The 25,978-nt window shown below is 38.7% G+C and overlaps 1 protein-coding gene across 2 annotated transcripts in view; it reads right to left on the bottom strand.

Annotated features, from left to right (window-relative positions):
* The window catches only part of FANCC (FA complementation group C), a 94,843-nt gene that overhangs the window by 24,394 nt on the left and 44,471 nt on the right, over positions 1-25,978 (bottom strand). For both annotated transcript variants that reach the window (XM_062640101.1, XM_062640096.1), the window contains exons 5-8: positions 6,965-7,084; positions 6,109-6,173; positions 3,576-3,740; positions 998-1,154 (exon numbers count right to left, since the gene is read on the bottom strand). In XM_062640101.1, coding sequence (XP_062496085.1) covers positions 998-1,154; positions 3,576-3,740; positions 6,109-6,173; positions 6,965-7,084 — 507 coding nt within the window. The remainder of the gene's footprint in view (positions 1-997; positions 1,155-3,575; positions 3,741-6,108; positions 6,174-6,964; positions 7,085-25,978) is intronic.

Below are 25,978 nucleotides of genomic sequence, written 5' to 3'. Positions count from 1 at the left end.
CCAATAATTAAAGCAAAGGTTTTACTTCTTTTTATGTATAACCAAGATTTTTCTATTTTATTTCTATAGTCATGTGTGGTACCATATGCTGTATTCAACTCACAGCGTATCTGATACAGAAAAATGAGGCCTTGTATATAGCTCTATCTTCTAGAATACCTAAATCCCCAGATGACATACAAAGTGCTGTTGATGACAAGCATTTATGAGATTTGCAAGTATAGTAATGGATTCCTAAAATGGAAATTTGCAGATTCCATTAAAAAATTAAGAATATTTAAAGGCATCATTCTTTTCCTATCTACAGTACATACTCTGCAAGCAGTTTCATAGGCTGAAGATAGATACTGCATGCCATTTTTTAGTTCTATTTTATGAAATACATAATTCAAGTGCATAGCACACATGCTATTTCACACTGTAATTAACAATTAAATTTTCTGTTGCAATTAGCTCATTATTTTGGAAAAGGTATTGTGTCATGATTTCTCACAGGAAAGATATTTAGCACACTGCATAAACTTCATTCAAAACCAAATTACAGTTAGCAAACATTTTGTACTAAGAATTCTGATCATATTTGCAAACAAAAACAAATAACTAAGTAGTCTATAATAATATACAAGGAATTTCAATTGTTTAAATTGCTAAACTGCCATAGGCATGAAGATTGAAGAAACAACAGTTTTAAATCCTCCCTGGCCAAAGTTTAGCATTTTTTAAGACAGAGGCAGGTGCTCAGTACCTACCCCCACCAGTCAGATTCTTTTCTCTTCATCCATTCTTCATCACTGGATGAAATACTTTTTCTCTTCCACCAATTCAGTGTAAAACTAAATATTCAGTGACATTTTTAAGACTCCAGATTTGCCTTTGCATTAGCAAGCTGTATGCCAAATGACAGGTATTTCCCTCAAATATGCTGACAAATTTGAAACTCTCTGTCACTTCTGAAGCATGACAGAGCAGTATCAAATATACTACATGTTGCACATACCAGTAACGAGTCTTTTATGACACAAGCCACTTCCTCCAGTGAATTCAACTGTATGGAAACCAGCTGGTCTAAAAGATATAATGTGGCTTTTTCAAGGCTTGGTAAGTGACGAAGCCACAGGCTGAAGACAGCAGTTTCAGGGAGGGAGATCTTCTTCCTGGTTTAGAGAGAAAAATACCATTTTCTCTGAGAAACTGAAAGGAAGATAAAAATCTATGGTTTTGTTGGGTTTTTTTTCAAAGCACATTGGAGAAAAAGAAGACACAAAGATCAACTTGCAGCAAGAGAGAGAAAATCCTGTTTATACTACTCTGTTCAGTATATAATGGCAAAGAATGACAGGGGACCACCAACATCTGCAAATGAAACCTTACCACATGTCTTTAAAACAAAAAAAAAAATGATTATGATGGATGCCAGCAAATGGAAACATGAGGTTTAAGTCTGAAGTTCCCTTCCTCTCTAGAGAAAGGTCCTGCTCCACACCTGTGCTCTTCCAAACCCAGACCGCTTCCCGTAGACCAGTCTGCTCAGAAAGTGCCAGCCCCTGACAGATAAGCAGGAAGACCCTGGATAGTATGATTGCTGTCCAAACCAAAGCATTATCTGTCCTTGCAGACAAAAAAGTAAAAAAAAAAATGAGGTAGAGGTAGCTAAGTTTTCAGCCTGCCAACACTGCCCAGAGCCATTTAGAAGATAAATGGTTAAGAAGGTAGTTGTTGCTTCACCTGAAGCCTTCAGTTATAGCTCAGCTGAAGTACAGTGTTGTATCACTAGGAAATAAAAGGCAGAATTTATTTTGAGTCAACACAACACTTGTGTGGATCAGCACAACTCAAAATACACTAAAGTAACCACCCAACAAGAAAAGATATCACAGAAAAAAACATCCTGGAAAATTTTTTGTAACTATCATAATAGTTGCAAATTAAAATGTTAAAAACAAACAAACAAAACAATAAACAACACGAAATATGTGCCTTGGTCTTAAATCAAGTTAAGACTGAAAAAAAACTAAAATTAGGCTAGAGAGAACATGCAAACTAAAGCTTCTGATAAGAAAGATTTAACACCATTTTGGGATCCATTTTCAAGGTATGTATTTTGCCACACATTCATTTAAATATCAGCCCTCACAGCCTTCTGTGACTGCCCTTGCAGATGGTCCCACTGGAACAATGCTCAGTTCTGTTCAGGAGTATAGAACGCAAAGCAGGTATAAGCCTATACTGGCTCTCACAGAAACCATACATTTCTGTCAACGGCCCTAAAAGAATCACTTAGTCAAGAGCCATGTGAACTGAATAATTTGGGCTCACTGTGATAAACAAGTAGCCCTGAAGTTAAAGAAACGGACAATCATTTCAGTCAGTAGAACATTTTATGACCACCTAAAGGATTCAGACTCTCATCATGAAGTGGCAAAAGTATGTCATGATGGACTGCCCATCGGCTTACTGACATCTGTATAGATCACCTGTGCTGAACCTATAAACTTGCTCTGAAAGTTTTCCAAACTGTGTTACTGCTTGTGCAACCCGTCCAATCTGAAGGCAATACGTCCAGTCTGAAGCCACAAAAGGTGGAAAAGTGAAAGATAGCTCTCTCTTTTTTGGGACATGTTTTTCACTACCCACCTTCACATTCCTTTTCTACATATATTCCTCAACTTCTAGTAACTTGTACAAATTAATAATTGTGCTTTTCCACTAATTATTGATTTTTGCTGGATTCCTTAGTGGAGCAATATAACAACTTCCATTGGAACGTCTCAGAAATTACAATGTTGAGTACAGAGAAAGCAATTAAAACTTCTGTTAAAACGGAGACAAATGGATAATTGAAGTGTTCACACAGGACCTTCTCTAATATTAAAAAAATAAATAAATCTGTATAATACAGGCCCTCAGCTATAATTTGAATAAACCAACTCTCAACCAGGAGCAGGCTGTGCTTTCGCTGTCTTTCCTTCTCTGGCATAGATAATTTGCTGATGCAGCTTCACTCAGCTGGCTGTCATCAACAGACTGTTTTATCAAAACTGTAGGTTTAGTGAGAGTAAAATAAGCAAAGTTGTATTTCAAAAATTGCTCCCTCAGACTCATCAAAAATTATCTGCTGAAAACCAGGAAAATTTAAAATCTTGAAAACAAATTTCACAGAAAAAAAAAACCAGAAATATAGACGCACTCAAACATAAGGATGTATCTTGTGCCCAGAAAAATAAAGGTGGCTCTCAAAATACTGAGTTAGGAATTTTGATAGACTTATGTGAAAGGTAAATCACACTTTAATGAAAAGCGATCAGGTCTTTTATAAAATTCTTAAAATAACTGAAGACTTTAACCTCCATTTTACAGAAAAGGTGGGATGAAGTTCCAGTCAATATTTGAAGCTGTTATTCCACAATTTTCACAACAGCAACATAAAATTCTGCTTTGGCCAACAACCTGAGCTCTGCTATTTGACTGTGGAAGATTTACAGTGCATCCAGCATACTAACACAGAGAAAAGACATTTAATTGAATTAATAATGTTTAGGAAATAGCATAAAAAGTAAACAGACCATGCTACTTACTTTAAAAAGGCCTCATTCACAGCCTCCAGAAACTCTGAACTGAGAATTTCTTTTGATGCACCTCCATGGTAAAGAAGGAGAGTTTCCAGCAGTGGAGTTAGATCAGGCAAAGTAATAAGAGGGAGGCAGAAAAGGGACACAGCATTCACACGACTGGCTGAAACTCTGAGGGAAAAAATAAATAGAGTTCATATTTCAGAAAAGTCAGAACTTCAATTTCTAAAATAATAAGGTAAAAGAAGATTAAATTATTTACAGAAGGTTAAATATAAGAGATGAGTATCTTAATTGCAGAAAAAAATACTTATTTGAATGACTGTTGACGTGTCATTACATATTGCCTGAAAAAATCTCAAGAGATCAGAGAAAATTTTAGTGCTCAAGGCAAACCAAATGAGGACTATCACCCCAATTCTGAAGTGCAGCCAGTTGCATTCACTCAGTATTATTACTGTATTACAGTATTATACCCTTCCTAGGAGGGGATACTTGCCTTTTTCAGGATCAGCAAAGCACAGACTAAGACTATAGATTCACAGCTCCCATGTTGGTTTGCTAGACACTCACAAAAGACCACCTAGCTGCTTTTAAGGCCTCCTTTTGTTCCCTTCACCTTTATCCTCTCAACAGAGACAACTTCTATGAACCAAACAGTATGACTACTGCTGTCTTCAAGTGCTCAGTTAAAAAGTTTTTGTCTTACAGGTCTACAGTTGAAGGAATTTAAGACTTTTGGATCTTCACATATGAACCACTCACTTGACCTCAACACTAAAACTACATGCTTGGAAATGATTAAAGACAGTGGAACCTGGAACATAAACAAAACATGGAAACTTTGGAACATAAAAAGGAAAATAGCACACAATGCAAGAGGTAGCATTTGCAAAGGAAATTACAGTTTCCCAGAGCATATGTGTTTTCCAGCACATGAAACTGCAGGTTTTGCTAAATGTAGTTTTGAGGCAGAAATTACACTACAGGCTGCTGTGAATAAGAGCTAACTGTATGGCTCTACATGTATTAAACCTACTCCCAAATAGATGTTGCCTAATGATCACTGGCATATGCTGACAGATGTGCTGTGACTTGTGGACACGGGGTACCATTGTGGTTTCCACAGTGAGAGAAATAAAACATGACACATTTTCAAATTTCTGAGTGAGCACATAACCAAATATGTATTTAAAGTTTCTTACACTAAAGCACCTTGAGATGCAGTTTTATTATCAGGAGTGTTTCAGTACAAAAAGTGCAGTAGTTTGTTTTTTTCCCCAGGATATACACATAAAGTTCACAGACCTGAGACTTTAAATCAGTCCCCTTTATAACATTCTATTTCCTTATCCAGGTTTAGCAAACTTAAGAAGCTTCCCTTACTCAGAAGAAAAAGCCTGCAAAGGCAATTTCCTTCTTCTACATAATCTTCAAAATATGTTCTTGAAGAATACTGCACAGTGCATTCCACTGCGTGCAATCAATTTGCACAGACATTGCCACCTGTGTTGCTGTTAGCACCACTGAATGGAGAAAGGAAACAATGGTTAACTGCAAACTACCTTTGTCTCTGCAACTTGAATAAACAGCCATTTCATAATTCTTATGCTCAAAAATTAACCTAAGTTCAAAGTTTCCCTTTTCTCATTGTAGAAATCAATTTTTTCTCTTTGTAACAGTCTCATTAGCTTTCAGCTCAGTCTGCTGCATCCTACTTTATGATGAGAAACTTAACACGATCCAGCTTCAGTGTGTGCTCGCAGCCCAGAAAGCCAACCGTATCCTGGGCTGCATCAAAAGGAGCGTGACCAGCAGGTCGAAGGAGGTGATCCTGCCCCTCTACTCTGCTCTTGTGAGACCTCACCTGGAGTATTGTGTGCAGCTCTGGCGTCCTCAACATAAAAAGGACATGGAACTGTTGGAACAAGTCCAGAGGAGGCCACGAGGATGCCTGCAGCACCTCCTGTAGGAAGACAGGCTGAGAAAGTTGGGGCTGTTCAGCCTGGAGAAGAGAAGGCTGCATGGAGACCTCATAGCAGCCTTCCAGTATCTGAAGGGAGCCTATAAGGATGCCAGAGAGGGACTCTTCATCAGGGATTGTAGCAATAGTACAAGTGGTAATGGGTTCAAACTAGAACAGGGAAGATTCAGGTTAGATACAAGGAAGAAGTTCTTTACTGTTAGGGTGGCGAGGCACTGGAATGGGTTGCCCAAAGAAGTGGTAAATGCTCTGTCCCGGGCAGTGTTCAAGGCCAGGCTGGACAGGGCAACCTGATCTAGTGAAAGATGTTGCTGCCTGCAGAAGAGGAGTTAGGCTGGATGATCTTTGAAGGTCCCTTCTAAACCAAACCATTCTAAGTTTCTCAGATCATTCTATAAACTCTCATGTGAAGCACATCTTAACAAGCTTGTCGACACCTGAAATTATCTACATGTATATCAAAATATTTCCAACCAAAGGCTAAGTTGCCCAAGACTGGGCCTCACTGAACCATAATGATCCAAGCTATCAAAATGGTGTTTAGATAACACCTACCTCCCCTGAATGTTAAGTCCATTGAACTGATTTCCTCTGAGTTCTGTTACTAATGAAAAGACCATCTGTTAAATAAAATAAAATAAATTACACATACTTCAAATAAGCAGACATTAGTTCCATGGTTCTCTGTGTGACTGACATACTGTAGAGGTTAATAACTTGTTCTATTCACTTAGCTTGATTTTTAGTTGTTTTTTTATTATTGATGCCAAATAAAACTGTCCAGATCCCTGAATAAACTATGCTGCAAAACGTTTCTTAGCACACATTATATACCTTCCACATCTGAAAAGTGAGAAGCTATTTGCTTTAGGTCTGCTTCCCCAAGAGTTAAGGCAAAATTTCAGAGAAGCATTACTAATAATTTGTATATGTTTTATGTAATTTAAGTCAACATATTATGAAATATTATCCCCATTATTTTTACATATTAGACGTAAAAGACACTTCTCCCAAGACGTAGGGCTCATATACCATCTTAAATTTTAAATGCAGTTTACACAGTCAAAAAAAGCATTCACAAAGTTACATTCTCATACACAAAATAATATATATAATTTAAACTTCGCAGGGAAAAACATTGATAGGGCAGATTTTTTTTTTTTAATAACACAACAGCAACAGGAATTTTGTTTTTATGAACCCCTATTACAGCATAATCTAATAAAATTTTTCTCGTTTGTCCAGAGATCTCCCACTTCATTTTTTCCCTTAAAAGGCTGCAAAAGTAACTGAGGTAAGAAAAGATAAACAAAATTCAGACCATGTTCCTTATCACAATGACAGCTCCATGTATGTGCTTATAAAACGGTGATTTATTATTAACAAAATCTCAATTGCACAAAATACTTACATTTTTAACTAAGTGACAATAATAATCTGCTGATGTGTAGCCAAGAGTTGATATGAATGTACTGGTTTCAGCTTCATTACTTTCCCACTTAGAAGAAGAAAGGAGATGGCACAGCAAACTCTGTGAGAAAAAAACAGAAGTGCAATGGAAAAAGTATTAGGCTACAACACTCCGTGTAAAAAGAACTCGCTGCTGTGGACTGTATCAGACTGCTATTTCGGGTAAGATCATTTGGTCAGTTGTGGCCATTTTACACAAAAGAGCAAGCAGCTCCCACCAACCATAAGGAAAATGCTGCAAGCTGCTATGCTATAGTCAAACATGGGTTCACACATCACATGATTTCAATAGCTCTGCAATAGCAATGGAGGCCATCTATGTCAAAACCTGATAGGCCTTAGGTAGGTTTCAGTTCTCAGGGAAGAATTTCGGTCTGGTATCATCTGGATAGCAGTAGTCAACATTGCTACACAGCAAAAAACTCTCCTGTAGTCTTGATCAAGAAGAGAAATTTCAAAGTTAGCATTTACTTTTCTGTATTGCTCCTTCAAGAGGCCCCAGTATTTTTGACAGGATTCAGGATCTAGCCTCACAATTTAATTTGCTTAATTTCCTCATTATCTTGAAAAGATAATTATAACATTTTAGTGTGACATTTAATTCTGTACAATTTCATTACGAAATGCTGTTAGTCATATTTAATAAACCCTTCTGAATATAAAATCAAAACAATCCTTTGATGATAGATTTAGAGTGAAGTCAGATGAACACACATGGTACATTGGTTCTGCAGGCACACAGCAAGGATTCCAATAGCACTCTGGTTTTGTGCTTCCCCAGTTCTTCAGAGCTCTACTACACCTCTGCTCTTCTTTTGACGGATGTTACACCCCAGTACCTTCCCAACTGACCTACTTTATGTAAACAGCTGTGAGAAATCTTAAGCAGGTTTTTGTATCCTGCTGTCATAACTGAGCAGAAGTAGTCTTATGTTGCTTATCAAACGATCTGCTCTGAATTTGGTACAGTTTTCTTTTCTTCCTGTCCTCTATTGCTACATACTGATACAACAACAGCTTCATTCCCTTTCCAGAGGTTCATTTGTGGGCCTTATAGATCATTGAGACTTAAAGTGTAAACTAAATTATTCATATGACAGTAAGAATAAACCCTTTGTAACAAAGGGTCAAGATTAGCAAGCACCAAGAAAGACCTTCATTTTAAAAATATGTAGTTAAAAGGAAAGTTCAGACAAAAGCTTTGTGACTTCTGTGGTCTTAAGGTGTGTCACTCTCTATATGCTTTTTAAAACAGGGATCTGATGAAAGATTTGAGACTTAAAAAAACACAAATCAGTTCATTTCATCCTTTCAGAAATACAAACCAAATAACTATGCATGCTTTTGCCAAATATCCCCAAGCAAAGTAGAAAATTTGAGATCTACATAATTGTCAGCTATTTCTGGCAGTAAATCCGTTACCACTCACTGTCTAATCCACTAATGCCATATTCAACAAGACAGAAAAATGGATGAGTCTGTGGCAGAAGTGCTGCATTCAGGAGAAAAAATAAAAAAGTGTCATGATTCTGGAAAATGAACTGCAGTCAGGCACACTGTGCGTTCAGAAATTATTTCTGTCTTGATTTCCCGTGTTATTCATTAAGTAGGAAGCAGGAAGGAAACCACCTTGGCTCTAGCTGCAAGAGAATACATCCATCCTGATTGCCTTGGATTAATGTTCTGTTACATAATCTCTTTCAGACTGAAACTGAATTAATAAATTTTCATAAAGCCCTCACAATGACCAACTTTCTCGAACAACCTTGCCAGTGGCTTTATTTTATTGATGCAACTTATACTGAGTATTATTTTAGCTAATTCAATTTAACCAGTGCCGCACAGAGATTTCTGATATCTTTAACAGGCAGACAATCCCAGGAACATTGAAGAGGAGAGTTTACAGGTCATGGAAGGAGGGGCTGGCCACTTGGGAGGAATATAAGGCTGCTGCTAGAGGATGTAGGAAGGCAGCTAGGATGACTAAGGCTTCCTTAGAATTAAACCTGGCGAGAAGGGTCAAGGACAGCAAAAAGAGCTTTTTCAAATACATGGCAGATAAAACTAACACCAGAGGCAATGCAGGCCCACTGATGAACGGGATGGGTGCCCTGGTGACAGAAGGTACAGAGATGGCAGAGTTACTGAATGCCTTCTTTGTCTCTGTCTACTCTGCGGCAGGCAGTCCTGAAGAGCCCTGTGCCCCTGAGACCTTAGATGAAGTCAGGTCAACGGAGCGGTTTGCCTTAGTCGATGAGGAATGGGTTAGAGACCAGTTGAGCAATCTGGACATCCATAAATCCATGGGTCCAGATGGGATGCACCCACGGGTGCTGAGGGAACTGGCGGAAGTCATTGCTAGACCACTCTCCATCATCTTTACCAAGTCTTGGGAAACGGGAGAGGTGCCTGAGGACTGGAGGAAAGCAAATGTCACTCCAGTCTTCCAAAAGGGCAAGAAGGAGGACCCGGGTAACTATAGACCGGTCAGCCTCACCTCCATCCCTGGGAAAGTGATGGAACACCTTGTCCTTGGTGCCATCTTAAGGCATATCAAGGATAAGAGGGTTATGAGGGGCAGTCAACATGGCTTCACCAGGGGGAAATCATGCTTGACCAATCTCTTAGCCTTTTATGAGGAAATAACACGGTGGATGGATGATGGCAGAGCGGTGGATGTGGTCTACCTTGACTTCAGCAAAGCATTTGACACAGTCTCCCACAGCATCCTCACAGTTAAATTGAGGAAGTGTGGTCTGGATGATCAGGTAGTGAGGTGGACTGCGAACTGGCTGAAGGAGAGAAGCCAGAGAGTTGTAGTCTATGGGGCGGAGTCTAGTTGGAGGCCTGTAACTAGTGGAGTGCCTCAAGGGTCAGTACTGGGACCGGTATTGTTTAATATATTCATCAAGGATTTAGATGAGGGAATTGAGTGTACTATCAGCAAGTTTGCTGATGACACTAAGCTGGGAGGAGTGGCTGACACGCCAGAAGGCTGTGCTGCCATCCAGCGAGACCTGGACAGGCTGGAGAGTTGGGCAGGGAATAACTTGATGAAATAGAACAAGGGAAAGTGTAGAGTCCTGCATGTGGGCAGGAACAACCCCAGGTTCCAGTATAAGTTGGGGAATGACCTGTTAGAGAGCAGTGTAGGGTAGAGGGACCTGGGGGTCCTAGTGGACGACAGGATGACCATGAGCCAACACTGTGCCCTTGTGGCCAAGAAGGCCAATGGCATCCTGGGGTGTATTAGAAGGGGGGTGGTTAGTAGGTCGAGAGAGGTCCTCCTTCCCCTCTACTCTGCCCTGGTGAGACCCCATCTGGAATATTGTGTCCAGTTCTGGGCCCCTCAGTTCAAGAAGGACAGGGAGCTGCTGGAGAGAGTCCAGCGCAGGGCAACCAAGATGATTAAGGGAGTGGAGCATCTCCCTTATGAGGAAAGACTGAGGGAGCTGGGTCTCTATAGATTGGAGGAGACTGAGGGGTGACCTTATAAGTGTCTATAAATATATAAAGGGGGAGTGTCACAAGGATGGAGCCAGGCTCTACTCAGTGGCAAACAATGATAGGACAAGGGGTAATGGGTACAAACTGGAACACAAGAGGTTCCACTTAAACTTGAGAAGAAACTTCTTCTCAGTGAGGGTGACGGAACACTGGAACAGGCTGCCCAGGGAGGTTGTGGAGTCTCCTTCCCTGGAGACATTCAAAACCCGCCTGGACACGTTCCTGTGTAACATTATCTAGGTGTTCCTGCTCCGGCAGGGGGATTGGACTAGATGATCTTTCGAGGTCCCTTCCAATCTCTAGCATACTGTGACACTGTGATACTGTAACATCTGCATAAAGAGATAAAATCATTTACTTTATCAGCATAAATACAGTGCTTCATATGCTTTTAGACTGGCTATCAAGAAAAATTTATTTATCAATAGGGTGATCATGTATTAGAACAGGCTGCCCAGGGAAGTGGTGGAATCACTGTCCCTGAAGTTGTTCAAAACACATGTAGATGAGGCCCTCAGTGATATGGTTTAGGGGTGGTCTTCACAGTCCTGGGGTAATGGTTGGACTTGATGACCTTAAAGGTGTTTTCCAACCCAGTTTATTCTATGATTCTCTATCTTCCAGGTTTTGTAGTGGAGGAGGCCTGATTTATGTTTACTCCTCTGATTTATAGATTGGCTATAAGGCTGTACCTTATTAATTCACTCAGGGAAAGTGGAGGGAACAGACTTGAAACTAAAGACTTCTGAGAATACAAATTAAGAAAACAGGCCACTATGTTCCCTGGTTATTGTCCCTCTGTATCTAAAGAGGACTAAGCAACTGAATAATGTTTCCTACATATCACTTTTCAATTAAGCTAAGCCAACTCTTTCAATATTCCTCTAAGTAATGAAAGCCAATTTCCATGCGCTATGAGTGATTTGTTGAGTTACTCCATGAAGTTTGTTTCTTGAAGTTTGATCTCTTGGAGCACATGCATCTATGAAAGCCGGGAAATTACTTTCCTGGAGTAGAATTTGCCCTTCCACTGAGATAAGCAGGACAGCACTGGGCAGATACCAACGCAGCTAGTGTCCACAGCTCCAGAAAGGGGGAGGAGGTGCATTAGTCTTCTGATACTGTCTTCACTAATCAGGGATTCAAAGCTCTTTCCCCTTCTTTCTCTAACAGGAAGTATCTTACTCATGTTGACAAGGAAAAATATAGAAGCCTGAATTAAAGGTATAATTACTTCTTAAATTAGACAGCAGCACAGAAATAGCACTTGATTTCTATTACAGGGCCACATGACAAGTTTTATGCTAGTAACTGTATTTGTGTAGCAACACTTCTGGAATTTATGACACAGTTTCAAAGACATTCCAGGGGAGCCAGATAAAAAACAATCTGCTTCTGGAAACTTCTCAACACGCTGTCTTCGAAGTATTTATGATACTGCATCTCCTCAGAAGCAGATGTAAAAATCAGTGGGGAAATATACTTTGGAGAGAGGAGATGGATGGTTTCACCGGGATGAGACATTCAAAAAGCCATGACACTACTGGGCCCTTTTTGCCAACTTGGATGAGTCTGTCAAAGTGATAGGTAGAGCAGGACAGAACAGAGAATTTATCATTTATCTATTATACAGAACATTTCTCTTTATTATATTTTCCTTGAAAACACAGAGTGCCAATATTTTTTGAGATGAGGTTATTAATGACAATCTGCTGAAAATTATGATCCATGCAAATTTGTTGTAGTAAGTACAACATGGATACCTGAGGGTAAATTTCTGGCATCTGGTCAAGAAACAGGTTTATTTCTGACCTTTCCATCTGCTTTGAAAGAAACCAGATTTCCTCAGCTCTGCTAAGAAAAAGCAGGTATAATAAGAAAAACTATTCAGAGGAAACATTAGAAGTTAGTGCTATTTCCTCTTTGCATTTTATCAGATTTTTGAATATTTCTTGTACGGCAATAATTTCAAGAGTCTGTAGATCAATTTTATTCTTAGCTGCTCCCTGTACAGTCAGGTGGCGTATTTCTTTCAACAAAGGTCTAGAAGACAAGAGATCAAATTCTATTTCCAACCTGATTTTAAAAATACTTCAAAACTATGTTGTCAATCACAACATTAATGATAAATTAGATAATATGATTTCCGATCATTATTAAAAAAAATTAAAAATGCTATAAAATAGGTACTATTTTTTTTTCTTTGAATAGTTTGGATTCTAACATCCCAAATTAATTCCTAAATTATTTTTAAAAGAGTCCTCGGGAAGCAAGGTATACACATTGCTCTGATTTGTTGAAAAGTACATTAATTTGTTTGTTTACTAGCTTCCAGCAGCTCAGTCCAAAGCTAATTCCTACAGGTATTTTTACTAATATTTTCTTTAAAATCCTGCCTTAAGACTTCAGAGTTCTATTTTGCTCCATACCCTCTACATGCCCCATACCCTACACATGATCAACAATAAAACACAAACAAGGTCTTGTATTTTTAGATCCTTTTTACTATGAAATAAACAGCCAGTTCTGGAGAATAGTGGTAGCTAAGTCTGTAAATGACAAGTCAGCGTGGTATTTCAGAGGCTGTTTATGAAATCAATTCTATGACATAACACAACCCATATTATTTTCACACACTTATCCGTTCATAATAAAGCCTCTGACTTTTAATTTTGTTTAGAAGACCTCTTGCTCATTTGCTCCTTAGTTCCAGGAAAGACAGAAAATTAGTTTTCCACAAACCAAAATCAAAATGTAAAAGAATAAAGGTAGTCAAATATTACACAAATTTAAACATAATGTAGCTTCCAAAGTATTGTTTTATTCTAATTAATTTGTATTCTTAACATTTATTAAAATCTCAGAGTATACTTAAGGTGAAATTATATGCCATATATATTGGTTAACAATGTAATTATTATCAGCACATGAAAGTGTATTTTATAAGCTGGTAAAAAAAATAACTGCTTACCACTGAAAAACTAATGAAAATCTCCAATTTCTGCTTTAAAATTAAAATTAGTTAAAATACACTTCAATTAGACTATGCACACATAGATATTTCAATGATTAGCCAACACAAGGATAGTTCAATGATTATTTAGTCAACACAACCTCCCATTTTACCTAATTGAGTCTATTTGAGTAACCTCAGCCACTAGGTTTCCTCTAGTAACCTACAGACGATGGAGGTTCTCTCTGGCCCTCCTTTTATTACTAATATATCTGAAAAAATACTCTTATTATCTTTTATGGCACTGGCCAGATTTAGGTCCATCTGTGCGTTCACCTTTCTAACTTTCTCTGCATAACCTAACAACATCCTTGTACTTTTCATGGCGTGACAGTCCTTCTCCAACAGATAATAAATTCTCTTTTTCCTAGAGTTCCAGCAATATGTCCCTGTTCAGCCAGGATGGTCTCTTCCCCATTGGTTTGATTTTCAGAAGATAGGGACTGGCTGCTCCTGTGCTCAATGGATTTCGTTCCTCAAGAGTGTCCAGTCTTCCTGGACTTATCCTTATCCTTATTCCTTATCCTTCAGTAATATTTCCCAAGGAATTGTGCCAACCAGCATCCTAAACAGGTCAAAGTCAGCCCTCTGGAAGTCTAAAGTGAAGGTTTTGCTGACCTTCTTCCTGACTTCTCCAAGGACTGAAAATTCCACCATTTTGTGACTGCTTTGCCCAACACAGCCTCCAACCATTATATCACCCACCAGTCCTTCAGTTTGCAAAGAGCAAACCTAGACACACATCTCCCCTAGTTGGCTCACTAACCAGCTGGGTTAGGAAGTTATCTTCCACACCAAATCAGTTCAGTTTCAACTTAACTTTAAGAAAGCTTAGAATATTCTTCAGTAATATACTGGATCAGGGCCAAAGTGCCTAAGTATAGGGTGGGGAGTTTTCTTCCTACATTTCTTTCTGACATTTACTGTCAGGAAGTTTTTTGTTTCAGCACAGCTCATGGATACATGCATTTGCAGGATGTTTTTCATTAGCTAAATTCTATACCAGAAGTTTAGGATTTACTGGAGCTCTCATTTTTCTCTTTATTCACTTGGAATGACAATCTGACATCTGCCCACATATAAATCCCCACTGATAACCATGAAAGACTAGCTGATTGTAAACAAATTATTCTGCTAAGCACTCCTACAGGATCTTGCCATTTAAGCATGTGATCAAGTTACAGAAAATCTGTAGATAAATTACTAGATTGAATATTACTTTTAAATAAAAAAAATAAAAATAAAAAAATAATAACCACCACCCCCCAAAACCCAACACACACCCCCAAAAAACAACCTAAAACAAAAAATAAACAATCCAGGAATACATTATTCTTTCACAAAATTAACATTGGCAGATGTGCAGACTTCACTGCTTTTCACATATTCCCAGGCAGGAAAACACAGATTCTATGAAATTCCCCACACTATCTGATGCAGAGCCCTTCATCTTGTTCTGTCCTTGAAGCATGTGAGCAGGTTCACCTTCAGTCAGTGTTTGCAGTAAAACTGCTTAAGTGCTCTAAACACAAGGCCAATTGCCTTAACTTCCTTCAACAACAGCAATTGCAATTTGCTTCTTAAAAAAAAAAGTAAGAATTGCAAAAATACAGAAAAGGACCATGAAAACCTACTAGAAAAACTTAACTGGGGAAAAAAAATCAAAAACTATTCAGATTTTTTTAAGAAATCAATGTTTGCAATGAATTGTGTATGAATTATATACAACTTGCTGATATATGTAACTTATTAAAAAGACTACCCTCATGTTTTACCTCTCTTAAAACAGAAGAAAATGTTACATATTTCCATACAATTCAAAATGAACCTGAGCCTAATCTCCAAATTATATGAAGGAAAGAAAATTATGGGAAAGGAAGGGATGGGGAAGTTGCCTTGTTGTTCCCTCACCAGTTCGAGCTCAGTTAACTTCTGTGAAACTAGCATAGGAAAAACATGTTGCACTACTCCTGTGGCTACGACCACACAACTGTTTAATGGATAAGTTCCAAAGCCTAAGCTCCATCTGCAAATCACTAACAAAACCCTTGGAAATCATAAGAAAGAAGCTAAAGAATTGTGGAGTTGGCAAGCTTTAAGTCTATTCTTGGCCTCAGACAGGAAAAGCAGTTTCAAATCTCCTTCTCTTTCCTTTCTCTAAGAAACACCCACCTAGAAAGTGCTATTTCTCTTTGTATTAAAAAGGGGGTGACTTTAGCTGCTAAAATAAAACCCACATTTACATTAACTTACAAAAGCTTCAATAGCTTTACCAGAGTCAACCATTAATTTTTTTTTTCTTTTTTTTAAAGCTCTCTGGTTTAACTAGCCAGAGATTTAAAATTAATTTTCCCTCTTCTCTCCAAAACTTCGAAAGCCAAAATGCAAACTTCCCACAGAATTCCTTAGGAAAAAAAAAAAAAAAAAAAGGAGAAGAGTATGAATAAATTTAAGTTTAGAAAGAGTGGATGCATCATTAAAATGGTTTCACTTTTATTTTAAATCCATAAATTCAGTAATTTCTAGAGAAAAGATAATCCCAATGCTTTTTTCAAGAAATGTGCCAAATGTCAGATTTTTGTATTTCCCACAGGTACATGCTGCAAATACCCAAAGATCACCTAACCTAGAACGTTTTTCAGGAAAAATTACTTTTAGTGAGTTCACTTTAGACTTTGTAAGTATTAAGCTGTTAAAAGTTTATGGGGAGAAAAATGATGACTGTACTCTTTATCAAAAAAGCACAAAATACACATATAATGGTGATGCAACAACTTTTGGTCACTAATGATATTAGGTTTAGCAAAAGTATATCATACCACCAGAATTTCTTCAAATAGAGACCTCTTTTTGTTTGTCAGTAACAAATCATTATTCTTTACTAGAGCCACCTGGCACTACTAAAGTGCTCTGAGGAATGTCAGCTGGCTAGCAAATTGTGACACTTGCTGCTAAAGCTCAAGCAGCCCTGCAGGAAAGCAGAATCCTTAGTTTCTAATTTTGTTCTTTGAGATACTTAGCTTTTGTTTATTTTGGACCAGAAGCCAAGAACTTATTTATATTCACATTAGCTTGGCATTGTTAAAAAAATCATCTATTTGAAAAAGAAGTCTGTTTTCCTCCAGCCCACTCATATTATCGTATTATTTTTAACTACAAGAAAATGGTAGTACTTCCAAATTTGCAAGCATTGCAAATTCTGTTACATCCTACCAATGCTGTTACCTAGAGGTGACTAGAGAAAGTCCAAATCAGCTTAGAAAGGTGATTCATAAGGAGTTTAGTGAAAAGGCTAACTAACAATTCAGATGTATAATAACAGGTCAGAAATGACCAAGAACTCCCTCTGGTTGCCTTTCCAAAAACTGAAATAACATCATCATCAACAACAACAAATACTGTCAGTGAACTCAGTAAAACTTTAGGACAATAAGCATCAGAAATTGACTATGTGCTGTGTATGAAAATCCATCTTAATTTTAAATGGTCTCACTTCATTTAAAAGAGCCAACCCCAATCTCTTATTGTATGAGTATCTCTGATCGTCTTCAATCACCATCCTGTCCTTTACAACAAAAATTATTTTAGAACATACTCCATTAGAATTCCGGAATACACACTGTATCTGTAAGATGGTATGTACCATACACCATATACAGCTACTTACTCATCTTTGATTTGTTGGTCAGTTTTACTTTCACTGCAATTTTCCCCCTCCCACATAAGTTACCCACTCTAAGCACAGCTAAGATTCTCACTTTTTAACCTGCTAGAGGCAGAACTGTGTATTAGCAAGTTTAAGAGGCAGATACATGTCCAGTCTTAAGCAGGTACTGTTAGAATTGTGTTTCCTTAGATGTTTACCAAATGTAGTCTCACACTCTTTTAACAGCTGGTGCAGCTGAAGAGAAATGTTAAGCAATGGCTCTGAAAACACTCCATCTCTGGCCTATGTACTTCGTGTACACACAGGACACAGACAGCAGGGATAGGAATAAAAAGGGACAGCAGCTCTGAGGAGCACATTTTCCTTTCCAGGTTAATACCCAGGACACAAACAAATTGCACAAAAGTCTGAGAAAACTACCTTTATCACTCCTTACTTCCTCAGGACACACTGCAAAGCAAGCAGACTTGGTTTTCAAAACTGTACTTTAACCAGCAATTTAAAATTGCAAGGTCCTATACTGCATTAGGAGTTTAGTCACTGGGCTTTAAAAAGTGATGTCAGATCGTAAAATTGTGCGTATATCTCACTTAACAGTGCTTTCTGTTTTGATTCAAATTAAAATTGACTTTCAACTGTTAGTTACCCAGTGAAAGTTAAGATGTTTCTTTCAAGCTCATTTACATGTTGATTTCACATATGCCTAAATATAATGTAAAAGCCCATCCATCAAAATGTATCCTGTCATGCCCATACACTTATATAACAGAATTACAGTAACTGTCTTCAACTGCATCTGATTTACATATTCCAAAAAGGCCTGTAAATCGCTGTGTATTGTCTGCATGACACCGAGTTTGGCCATTTAAATCTATTTCATGAAACTCAAGATTCCAGACGAATATTATGTAAAACATTAAAGAGGTGAAATCGGCTTCCAAAGCTGTAAACTGGCTACCAGATTAAGGAAAAAAAAAACAACAACAAACCAAAACACAAAAATAACACCACCAAAAAGACCCCCACACACACATCCCAAAAAACCTAAAACAAACCAAAAAACCAAACAAACACCCTCCCCAAAAAATCTCCAAACCAACAAGTTCATTTTGGTTGGAGGAAAAATGCTGTGCTAATGGCTAGAGCAACAGTAAACAGTTACAGTAAAACACACACTAAGCACTGACAGAAGTTGGGAGAATGAAAACAACAAAGATTAAAGGCTTTTAAAAAGGCTTTAAACATTGTGCAGCCTTTAATGTAAGTGCAGAGTTTATTATTGCCAATAATCAACAAAACATTCAGGTTTTAAAGTAACATATCTTCAAAACCAAACAAAAAACCACAACACCAACCCAAAACTAACAAAAGCAAACAACTTTTTGAAGAGTCTATATATATTACATTATACACTATTTACTTCAAGCAGAAAGCAGAACTGATTTTGTAGGAAGCATGACCTGTATGGTTATGGCTGACAAAGGCAGGCAGCCAAAAGGAGGGGCAAAAGGAAGCTATACTTTCTCAGAATTAAAACCCTGTAAAAGTCTGTGGATTGCTGTTTACTTCAGGTCTGGTTTACAACCAGCGCTGCACGGAGAAGGGATTGACTGAAATGTCTGCAGCCTGTGGCCACCCACGCTATGGGAAGCACTATGATTAAAGAGAGTGCTACGTTCTTGTATCTGCCAGCAAAGTCTGCTCCATGCTGTAATTATTATACTTGCAGTTTTATAATCTGTTGCATCTGTTGCGGCAAGTCCCCTTACATTGTCCAACAAGAAAACCATTGAACATGAATAGCAAGTTATTTTTAATGTGCACAAATGGCTCAAAAACTGGATACTTTAAATACTTCTCTTTTAAGTTTAGGAAAACATTCTGCCTTATAGTATAGCCAGTGCCATGGTGATAGCAGATCTACTGCTGAAACATCCACTTTAACCAACTTACCAAAAGATACAGCCTGACACACCACCCCTTTCACTCCACATCTTTGCAAGTCTTTGCCTTAGATCTTTAAAGTACAAAAACTATGTGAACTGTGGATTAGACATGTATCTACAGAGCACTAAAATATTACAATCCCATCACTTCATTAAGTGATTACACACATGAACATTTCCAATGAACCTGTGATTTAAATGCATAACTTCTGCCTTTCTCTTTAAGAATATTTAATATTTCATAGTAAAAGTAACTTTAAAAAGCAATAAAATAAGCCCTAAACATCAAAATAAGTAGCAGTTCCCTTAGCAGAAAATTTAATTTCAAATTCTGATCTCTACAATAAGTAATAAAAAAGGTTAAAAACATATTCCATGCATTATCCTGAATGCCTGATGCTCTACCACACAAAATTAAGCAGCAAAATGCTGTTGTTGGAAGCACAACACATAGCTGTTATTGCACTCTTCCATAACAAATTTATGAGGCAGTCTCCACCATTTCAACAATTTTACCAGGAGCTGGCTGCACAGATGCTCCTGTGGAAAGCACATATTGTCTGCTAGCTATAAATATGAAGTGTTACACTAACCAGTGTGCCACTGCCTAGCAAAGGAGGGAAGAAAGCTGTACCAAAAGCAAAGCTGAATGAAAAAAATCAAGGACTGGGTAAAAGCCCATTTGTCTCCACCAACTTCAGACCACTTCCTGAGGAAATGTCTTTAGAACCCTTTGATATAAACCTTTGATTAGAGGCAAGGATAAATTCCACATAGAGTGGCTGAGGAAAAGTGCCACAGACTCCTGAAGGACCAGAGGAAAACACACAAAAAGTTAATATGAAAAGTATAAACAAGTTACATACTTTAATCACCATCAGATTTCTTTCGTCTGAAGGACTACGCTATGGTCTTTGCAGTCATCAAAGTTCCTGATGATTATTTGCACACGTTAGAGAAGGAATGATAACTCCTCTTTTCCAAACATACCAAAACAGCCCTAAATCCACAAGAGTGAGTCTCAGAAAGTGGTTAAGTAACTTTGAGATAAATTGTGTTCCAGGAGACTTAACATTTTCTGTTTCTCTCTTGGATGCATGCCCTCTGGAAAACAGACCACTTGCTTCCCACAGCTGCTAGGGAAAACCAGATCCCCCACGCCATTCTTCCCCATCCCTCTTAAATGGGCATTGCCTTCTGATTATTTTCTCTTTTAACTATGGCAAAACATTATAGTGATACTATCACAAAGATAAGAAATAATCTAAAGCAACCAGTTACTCATTTTAGTCTGAATATTACTAAAATTAGTATTCTCTCCTTAGAAGGGGAAACAACAAAAAGTTTCGAACGCTGTATTTGTAATAAAACCATGCTAAAACCTACACTCTATAACAGATTCTTTCTCTGCTAACTTTCCCAATAATAAATAGCAGATAAAATATATTCATAACTTTAACTGAAATCTCAGTTCTGCTTTTAATCTCTCTTTCAAAACTGTCTAGATAAGAAGAAAAAAACATGTTTCTCAGTATGACCTCTAGCAATTCATAAGCTGTTTAATAGATGCATTACCCATATATGTCATTAATACAGTATTCTTATCTCATAGAGACATCATTTCAAATACAACATTATTTTAATATTTTTCTGCATCAAATGGTCTTGGGGCCCATTTGCCCTGTCAAATGACAAACTATTCAGGCTCTTCCTAACTTAATAAAGCAGACTAAAGGCCAGATCTTGAGGTTCACTACAATTTGTGCACTAAGTATCTTCTTCATATTAGCTTAGATGCCCATCTCCTACAAAAATGTGAGCTTGTAGACTTTTTTCATAAAGACAGAAGAATACTTAAAAAATAATAAAAAATTAAAAGCTTCTTTACATTACATTTGTATTATTCTTAACATAGGGTGCTTTTTCCTAAAAACCTTTTCTGATGTGTTTTTAACTGACAAAGTGTGCATGGAAATAAAAATAGCAGGTAGCCAAGTTTTATTGAAAGATGACAAGTATATTCACCATGAAATCAAATCAACACTCTTCACCTTTAAAAGAGGCTATCAAAATTCCAATGTACAACCTACATCTCCATATATAACTTAATGCATCTGTATTAAAGCTGGTAATGTTAGAGAGAGTGAAGACACGTGACACTGTCTCCTTAAATCACAATGATCTAATTTATATTATTTATAGTTTTTACTATGTGTTGCTTATAAGCAGCAATAGTAAAAAACTGAACATGAATGAGGTTTTTTGGAGGGTTTTTTTTTGTTTGTTTGGGTTTTTTTTGTTTGGTTTTTTTTTTTTTTATGATGGTCATACTCTGTTAATGTAATCCCTTTTCTTCTAAAAAATATAGAACGAAGTGCAGTTGCAGTTCTTGGAGATGTACTGGCATGCAGACTTCTACTCCATCAAAAGGGCATTTAAGAAAAATGGAACGTTTTGCAGAAAAAATCATGTAATACCCTGCCCTAACTTATGGTAGGTGTGTGACCTTAAAATGATAGTATCCACCCCAATATATTCAATTCCTACAAGAAATAAGTTGGTAAGAAAGCTAGTAAATGTTCAACAGACGACAGCTTTTCAGGTTTGGGAAGACAAAACTTCTCACTCTTGAGTACTTAACCTGAATGCAAATTCATACTGTGGGAAACTGCAGTTTATCAAAGGATCTTATAGGTGTCTTAGAATAAGTCATTCTGCCAAGGATGGATTGTTTCAGGGAGCCTCCAAGATAACCTATCATTTTTGTATGAACAGAACTTGAAGTAATCATCTCACACATGCCGGAACGAAGCCCAGCTGCTGGTGGAGTGTGTCTGGATCACCTGAATGCTACTGCACTCCTGCAATACATCCTAATAGAACTCAGCATCATTTTCTTTCTATAAGCACTATGCAATGTTTATTTCAGTAACTGAAATAAAACAAGTGGAGAGAATAACAGAAGTATTCCCTTTTTAAAAAATGTAAACATGAAGAAATAGTAAACATGAGTTTTGGAAAAGAAAACAACCAAGTGAATCTGAGCCACATATACAGACAAAAACTACAGCTGGCTAAAATTAAGATACGCAAAAAACAACCACTGATCCTGGGGGGAAAAAGATAGGCATGGGGGAGAAGATGTATCAGTCTCTTACCAACAGATGAAGATGGGAACTTCATCTTGAATAAAACAAGATAGGGAACTTCATCTTGAATAAAACAAGATGGGAACTTCATCTTGAATAAAACAAGATAGGGAAAAGTTCTGGGTAAAAGGATCTCATGTTCATTACTGTGCCAAAATGGTTCACCTCAAGAAACCCAGATCCTGGGTCTCCATCTTATAATCTTGTATTATAAAAATACCTTCATAAAATCAAGGAGAAATGTTAGACAAGTAGCTTTGATCTCCAGCTCAGAGAAGATCATGTTTATTACCATTCTTTTTACTTATGCAAAACACTTAAAATCTTACCCCCTATCATCTGGTTAGGATGATCAGCAGATGGGCTTGAACTAGCAAATGTTAATGTGCAAACTTCTCTTGACAGAACAAAAATGTTCACTGGCTGTGAAACTCTCTCCCTGCGCAAAATGAGGTCACTGTAACAATCATCCAAACTGAAGAAGGAAAAAGTGAAACTGACTCCCTTAACAGATGTTACAGGACTCACCATCACAGGAGAGAGTATATTGGTGGATGCAGAAAAGCTGAGTGGATTAGATATTGAGAAAACAATTGTACATTTGAAGCTTAATGGACTCTACTTGGAAGTCTTGCATAAGAAGTAAACACATTTGACTCTTTCAGGTGAAAGGTCTGACAGTAGGCCAGACTAGTGGGTCAGAGATAGGTTCTTCCTAGTGGAAAAGCAGCAACGAAAGAACTGTGCTAGAGACCAAGTCCATCCTAAAGGCTGACTATTGCTTCAACCAAGTGTACCAAAGGAGAACGTATTTTTTATTGTTTACCTGAGGAACGATGATCAAAATGCATGACATTTATGTGAATCTGAGCTGCTGAAGCACTTCAGTGTAGCAAGTTGTCTTCACAGTAGAGAATAAATCTGAGATACCCAGTGATAAGAGGAAGCCTTTCACCACAGGTGCTAAGGAAAGCCAAACATCTGATCTGATAAGTCAGACATCTACTGTGAAGCACTGGTACTTACAGCAAGAGAGTGTTCATAATTTGAGATTAGGCTTTGAAATTCTGTCTCTGTGACTGAAAAAAATGCTCCACTGCAAAATATAATAGTTAACCTCTCCCTTATTCACTGTAGCAGATCAAATCAAAACCATCTAGAGTCCCTGTGTGGACCTCTTACTTACCAATTACACCACGTAGAGAACGCTTAGAGAACATCCTCCGGGGTTTCACCTTTGGGAGATTGAAAAAGTGTTTGGAGAGCAGACAAAGCACTTCACTGTGTCATGGTTTAAGCCGAGCCAGCACCTCAGCACCATGCAGTCATTTGCCCACTCCCTTCCTTTCCCCTCTCCCCACCCCCTCCACTTCAGGAGGGATGGGATGGGCAATAGAAAGAATGTAAACCCCAAAGGCTGAGTCCAGTAACTAAAGTATAATACAAAACTACTACTACTAATGATAATAATGCAAATGGTGGCCGAACCAACTAGGAGAGGAGCGCTGCTGGATCTGGTACTTACCAACAAGGAGGGTCTGGTTGAAGTAGTGTGTAAGCAGCGAGGAGAAGCAGACAGGCCAACCCAATATGGGTGATAAGCAACTTCTAATTTATTTGTGACGCAGTTCACACATATATAGGAGTGGTATTCAGCCACTCCTCCTTGGCACAACAGTATTGGTTAGCCCCCACAGCTTCCTCCACATTCTCCTCCCATGTCCGGTTTCCGGTTACCTGTGGGGGCCACCCCCTGCCTTGCTTGCACAGTCCTCCAGAACTCTATGGTTCTGCTCTTAGAGTCATTCTGCAACAGTAGTGACGGTCAATGGCAGCTTGGGCTGCAGTGACCATGAGATGGTGGAGTTTAGGATCTTGTGTGGGAGGAATAGAATACCTAGCAAGGCCACAATTCCGGATTTCCAAAGGGCAAACTTTGGCCTCTTCAATCAATTGCTAATGGAAGTATCATGGCAAAGGGTACTAGGTGGTAAAGGGGCTCAAGATAGTTGGTCAGCATTCAAGAACCACTTCTTCAAAGCTCAGGGTCAGAGCTAAATTATAGCCACTTGGGAGGAATATAGGACAGCTGTTAAAGGATGTAGGGAAGCAATTAAGCTAAGGCCTCCTTGGAACTTAATCTGGCAAGTCGGGTTAAGGACAATAGAAAGGGCTTTTTCAAATACATAGTGAATAAAACTAACACAAGAAGCAGTACAGGCCCACTGCTGAATGAGGTGGGTGCCCTGGAGACAGAGGATATAAAGAAGGCAGAGGTGCTGAATGCCTTCTTTGCCTCTGTCTTTACTCCTGCAGACTCTCCCCGGGGGACCCAGATTCCTATAGCCCCAGAAGGAGTCAGGATAAAGGAGGAGCTTGCTTTGGTAGATGAGGATTGGGTTAGGGATCAGTTAAGTAATCTGGACATCTATAAATCGATGGGTCCGGATGGAATACACCCGCGGGTGCTGAGGGAGCTGGCGGAGGTCATTGCTGAACCACTCTCCATCATCTTTGGTAAGTCATGGGAAACAGGAGAGGTTCCTGAGGGTTGGAGAATGGCAAATGTTATGCTGGTCTATAAGAAGGGCAAGAAGGAGGACCCGGGTAATTACAGACCGGTCAGCCTTACCTCCATCCCTGGAAAGGTGATGGAACAACTTATTCTTGACACCATCTCTAGACATATCAAGGATGAGGGGGTCATTAAGAGCAGCCAACATGGCTTTACCAAGGGGAAGTCATGTTTGACCAACCTTATAGCCTTCTGTGAGGAAGTAACTAGGTGGCTGGATGATGGTAGAGCGGTAGATGTGGTTTTTCTTGATTTCAGTAAGGCATTTGATACTGTCTCCCACAGCATCCTCATAGATAAGCTAAGGAAGTGTGGGCTTGATGATCAGGTAGTGAGGTGGATCAAGAACTGGTTGGAAGGAAGAAGGCAGAGAGTTGTGGTTAATGGGGCAGAATCTAGCTGGAGGTCTGTGACTAATGGAGTCCCTCAGGGGTCAGTGCTGGGACCAGTGCTGTTTAATATTTTCATCAACGACCTGGATGAGGGAACTGAGTGTACCCTCAGCAAGTTTGCTGATGATACTAAACTGGAGGAGTGGCTGACACACCAGAGGGCTGTGTTGCCATTCAGCGAGACCTGGACAGGCTGGAGAGTTGGGCGGAGAGGAACTTGATGAAATTCAACAAGGGCAAGTGTAGAGTCTTGCATCTGGGGAAGAACAACCCCATGTACCAGTACAGGTTGGGGGCTGACCTGCTGGACAGTAGCGAAGGGGAAAGGGACCTGGGGGTCCTGGTGGATAGGAGGATGACCACGAGCCAGCAATGTACCCTTGTGGCCAAGAAGGCCAATGGCATCCTAGGGTGAATTAGAAAGAGTGTGGTTAGTAGGTCAAGAGAGGTTCTCCTCCCCCTCTACTCTGCCTTGGTGAGGCCGCATCTGGAATATTGTGTCCAGTTCTGGGCCCCTCAGTTCAAGAAGGACAGGGAATTGCTTGAAAGAGTCCAGCGCAGAGCTACAGAGATGATTAAGGGAATGGAACATCTCCCTTATGAGGAGAGGCTGAGGGAGCTGGGACTCTTTAGCTTGGAGGAGACTGAGGGGTGACCTCATCAATGTTTACAAATATGTAAAGGGTGAGTGTCAGGATGATGGAGC

Source organism: Pezoporus occidentalis, unplaced genomic scaffold (assembly GCF_034315485.1).
Source record: "Pezoporus occidentalis ecotype Australia unplaced genomic scaffold, CSIRO_AGI_Poc_V1 ctg117, whole genome shotgun sequence".
NCBI lineage: Eukaryota > Metazoa > Chordata > Aves > Psittaciformes > Psittacidae > Pezoporus > Pezoporus occidentalis.
The sequence above is the reverse complement of the archived record's forward strand: the minus strand, read 5'-3'. Positions and strand labels throughout refer to the sequence as shown.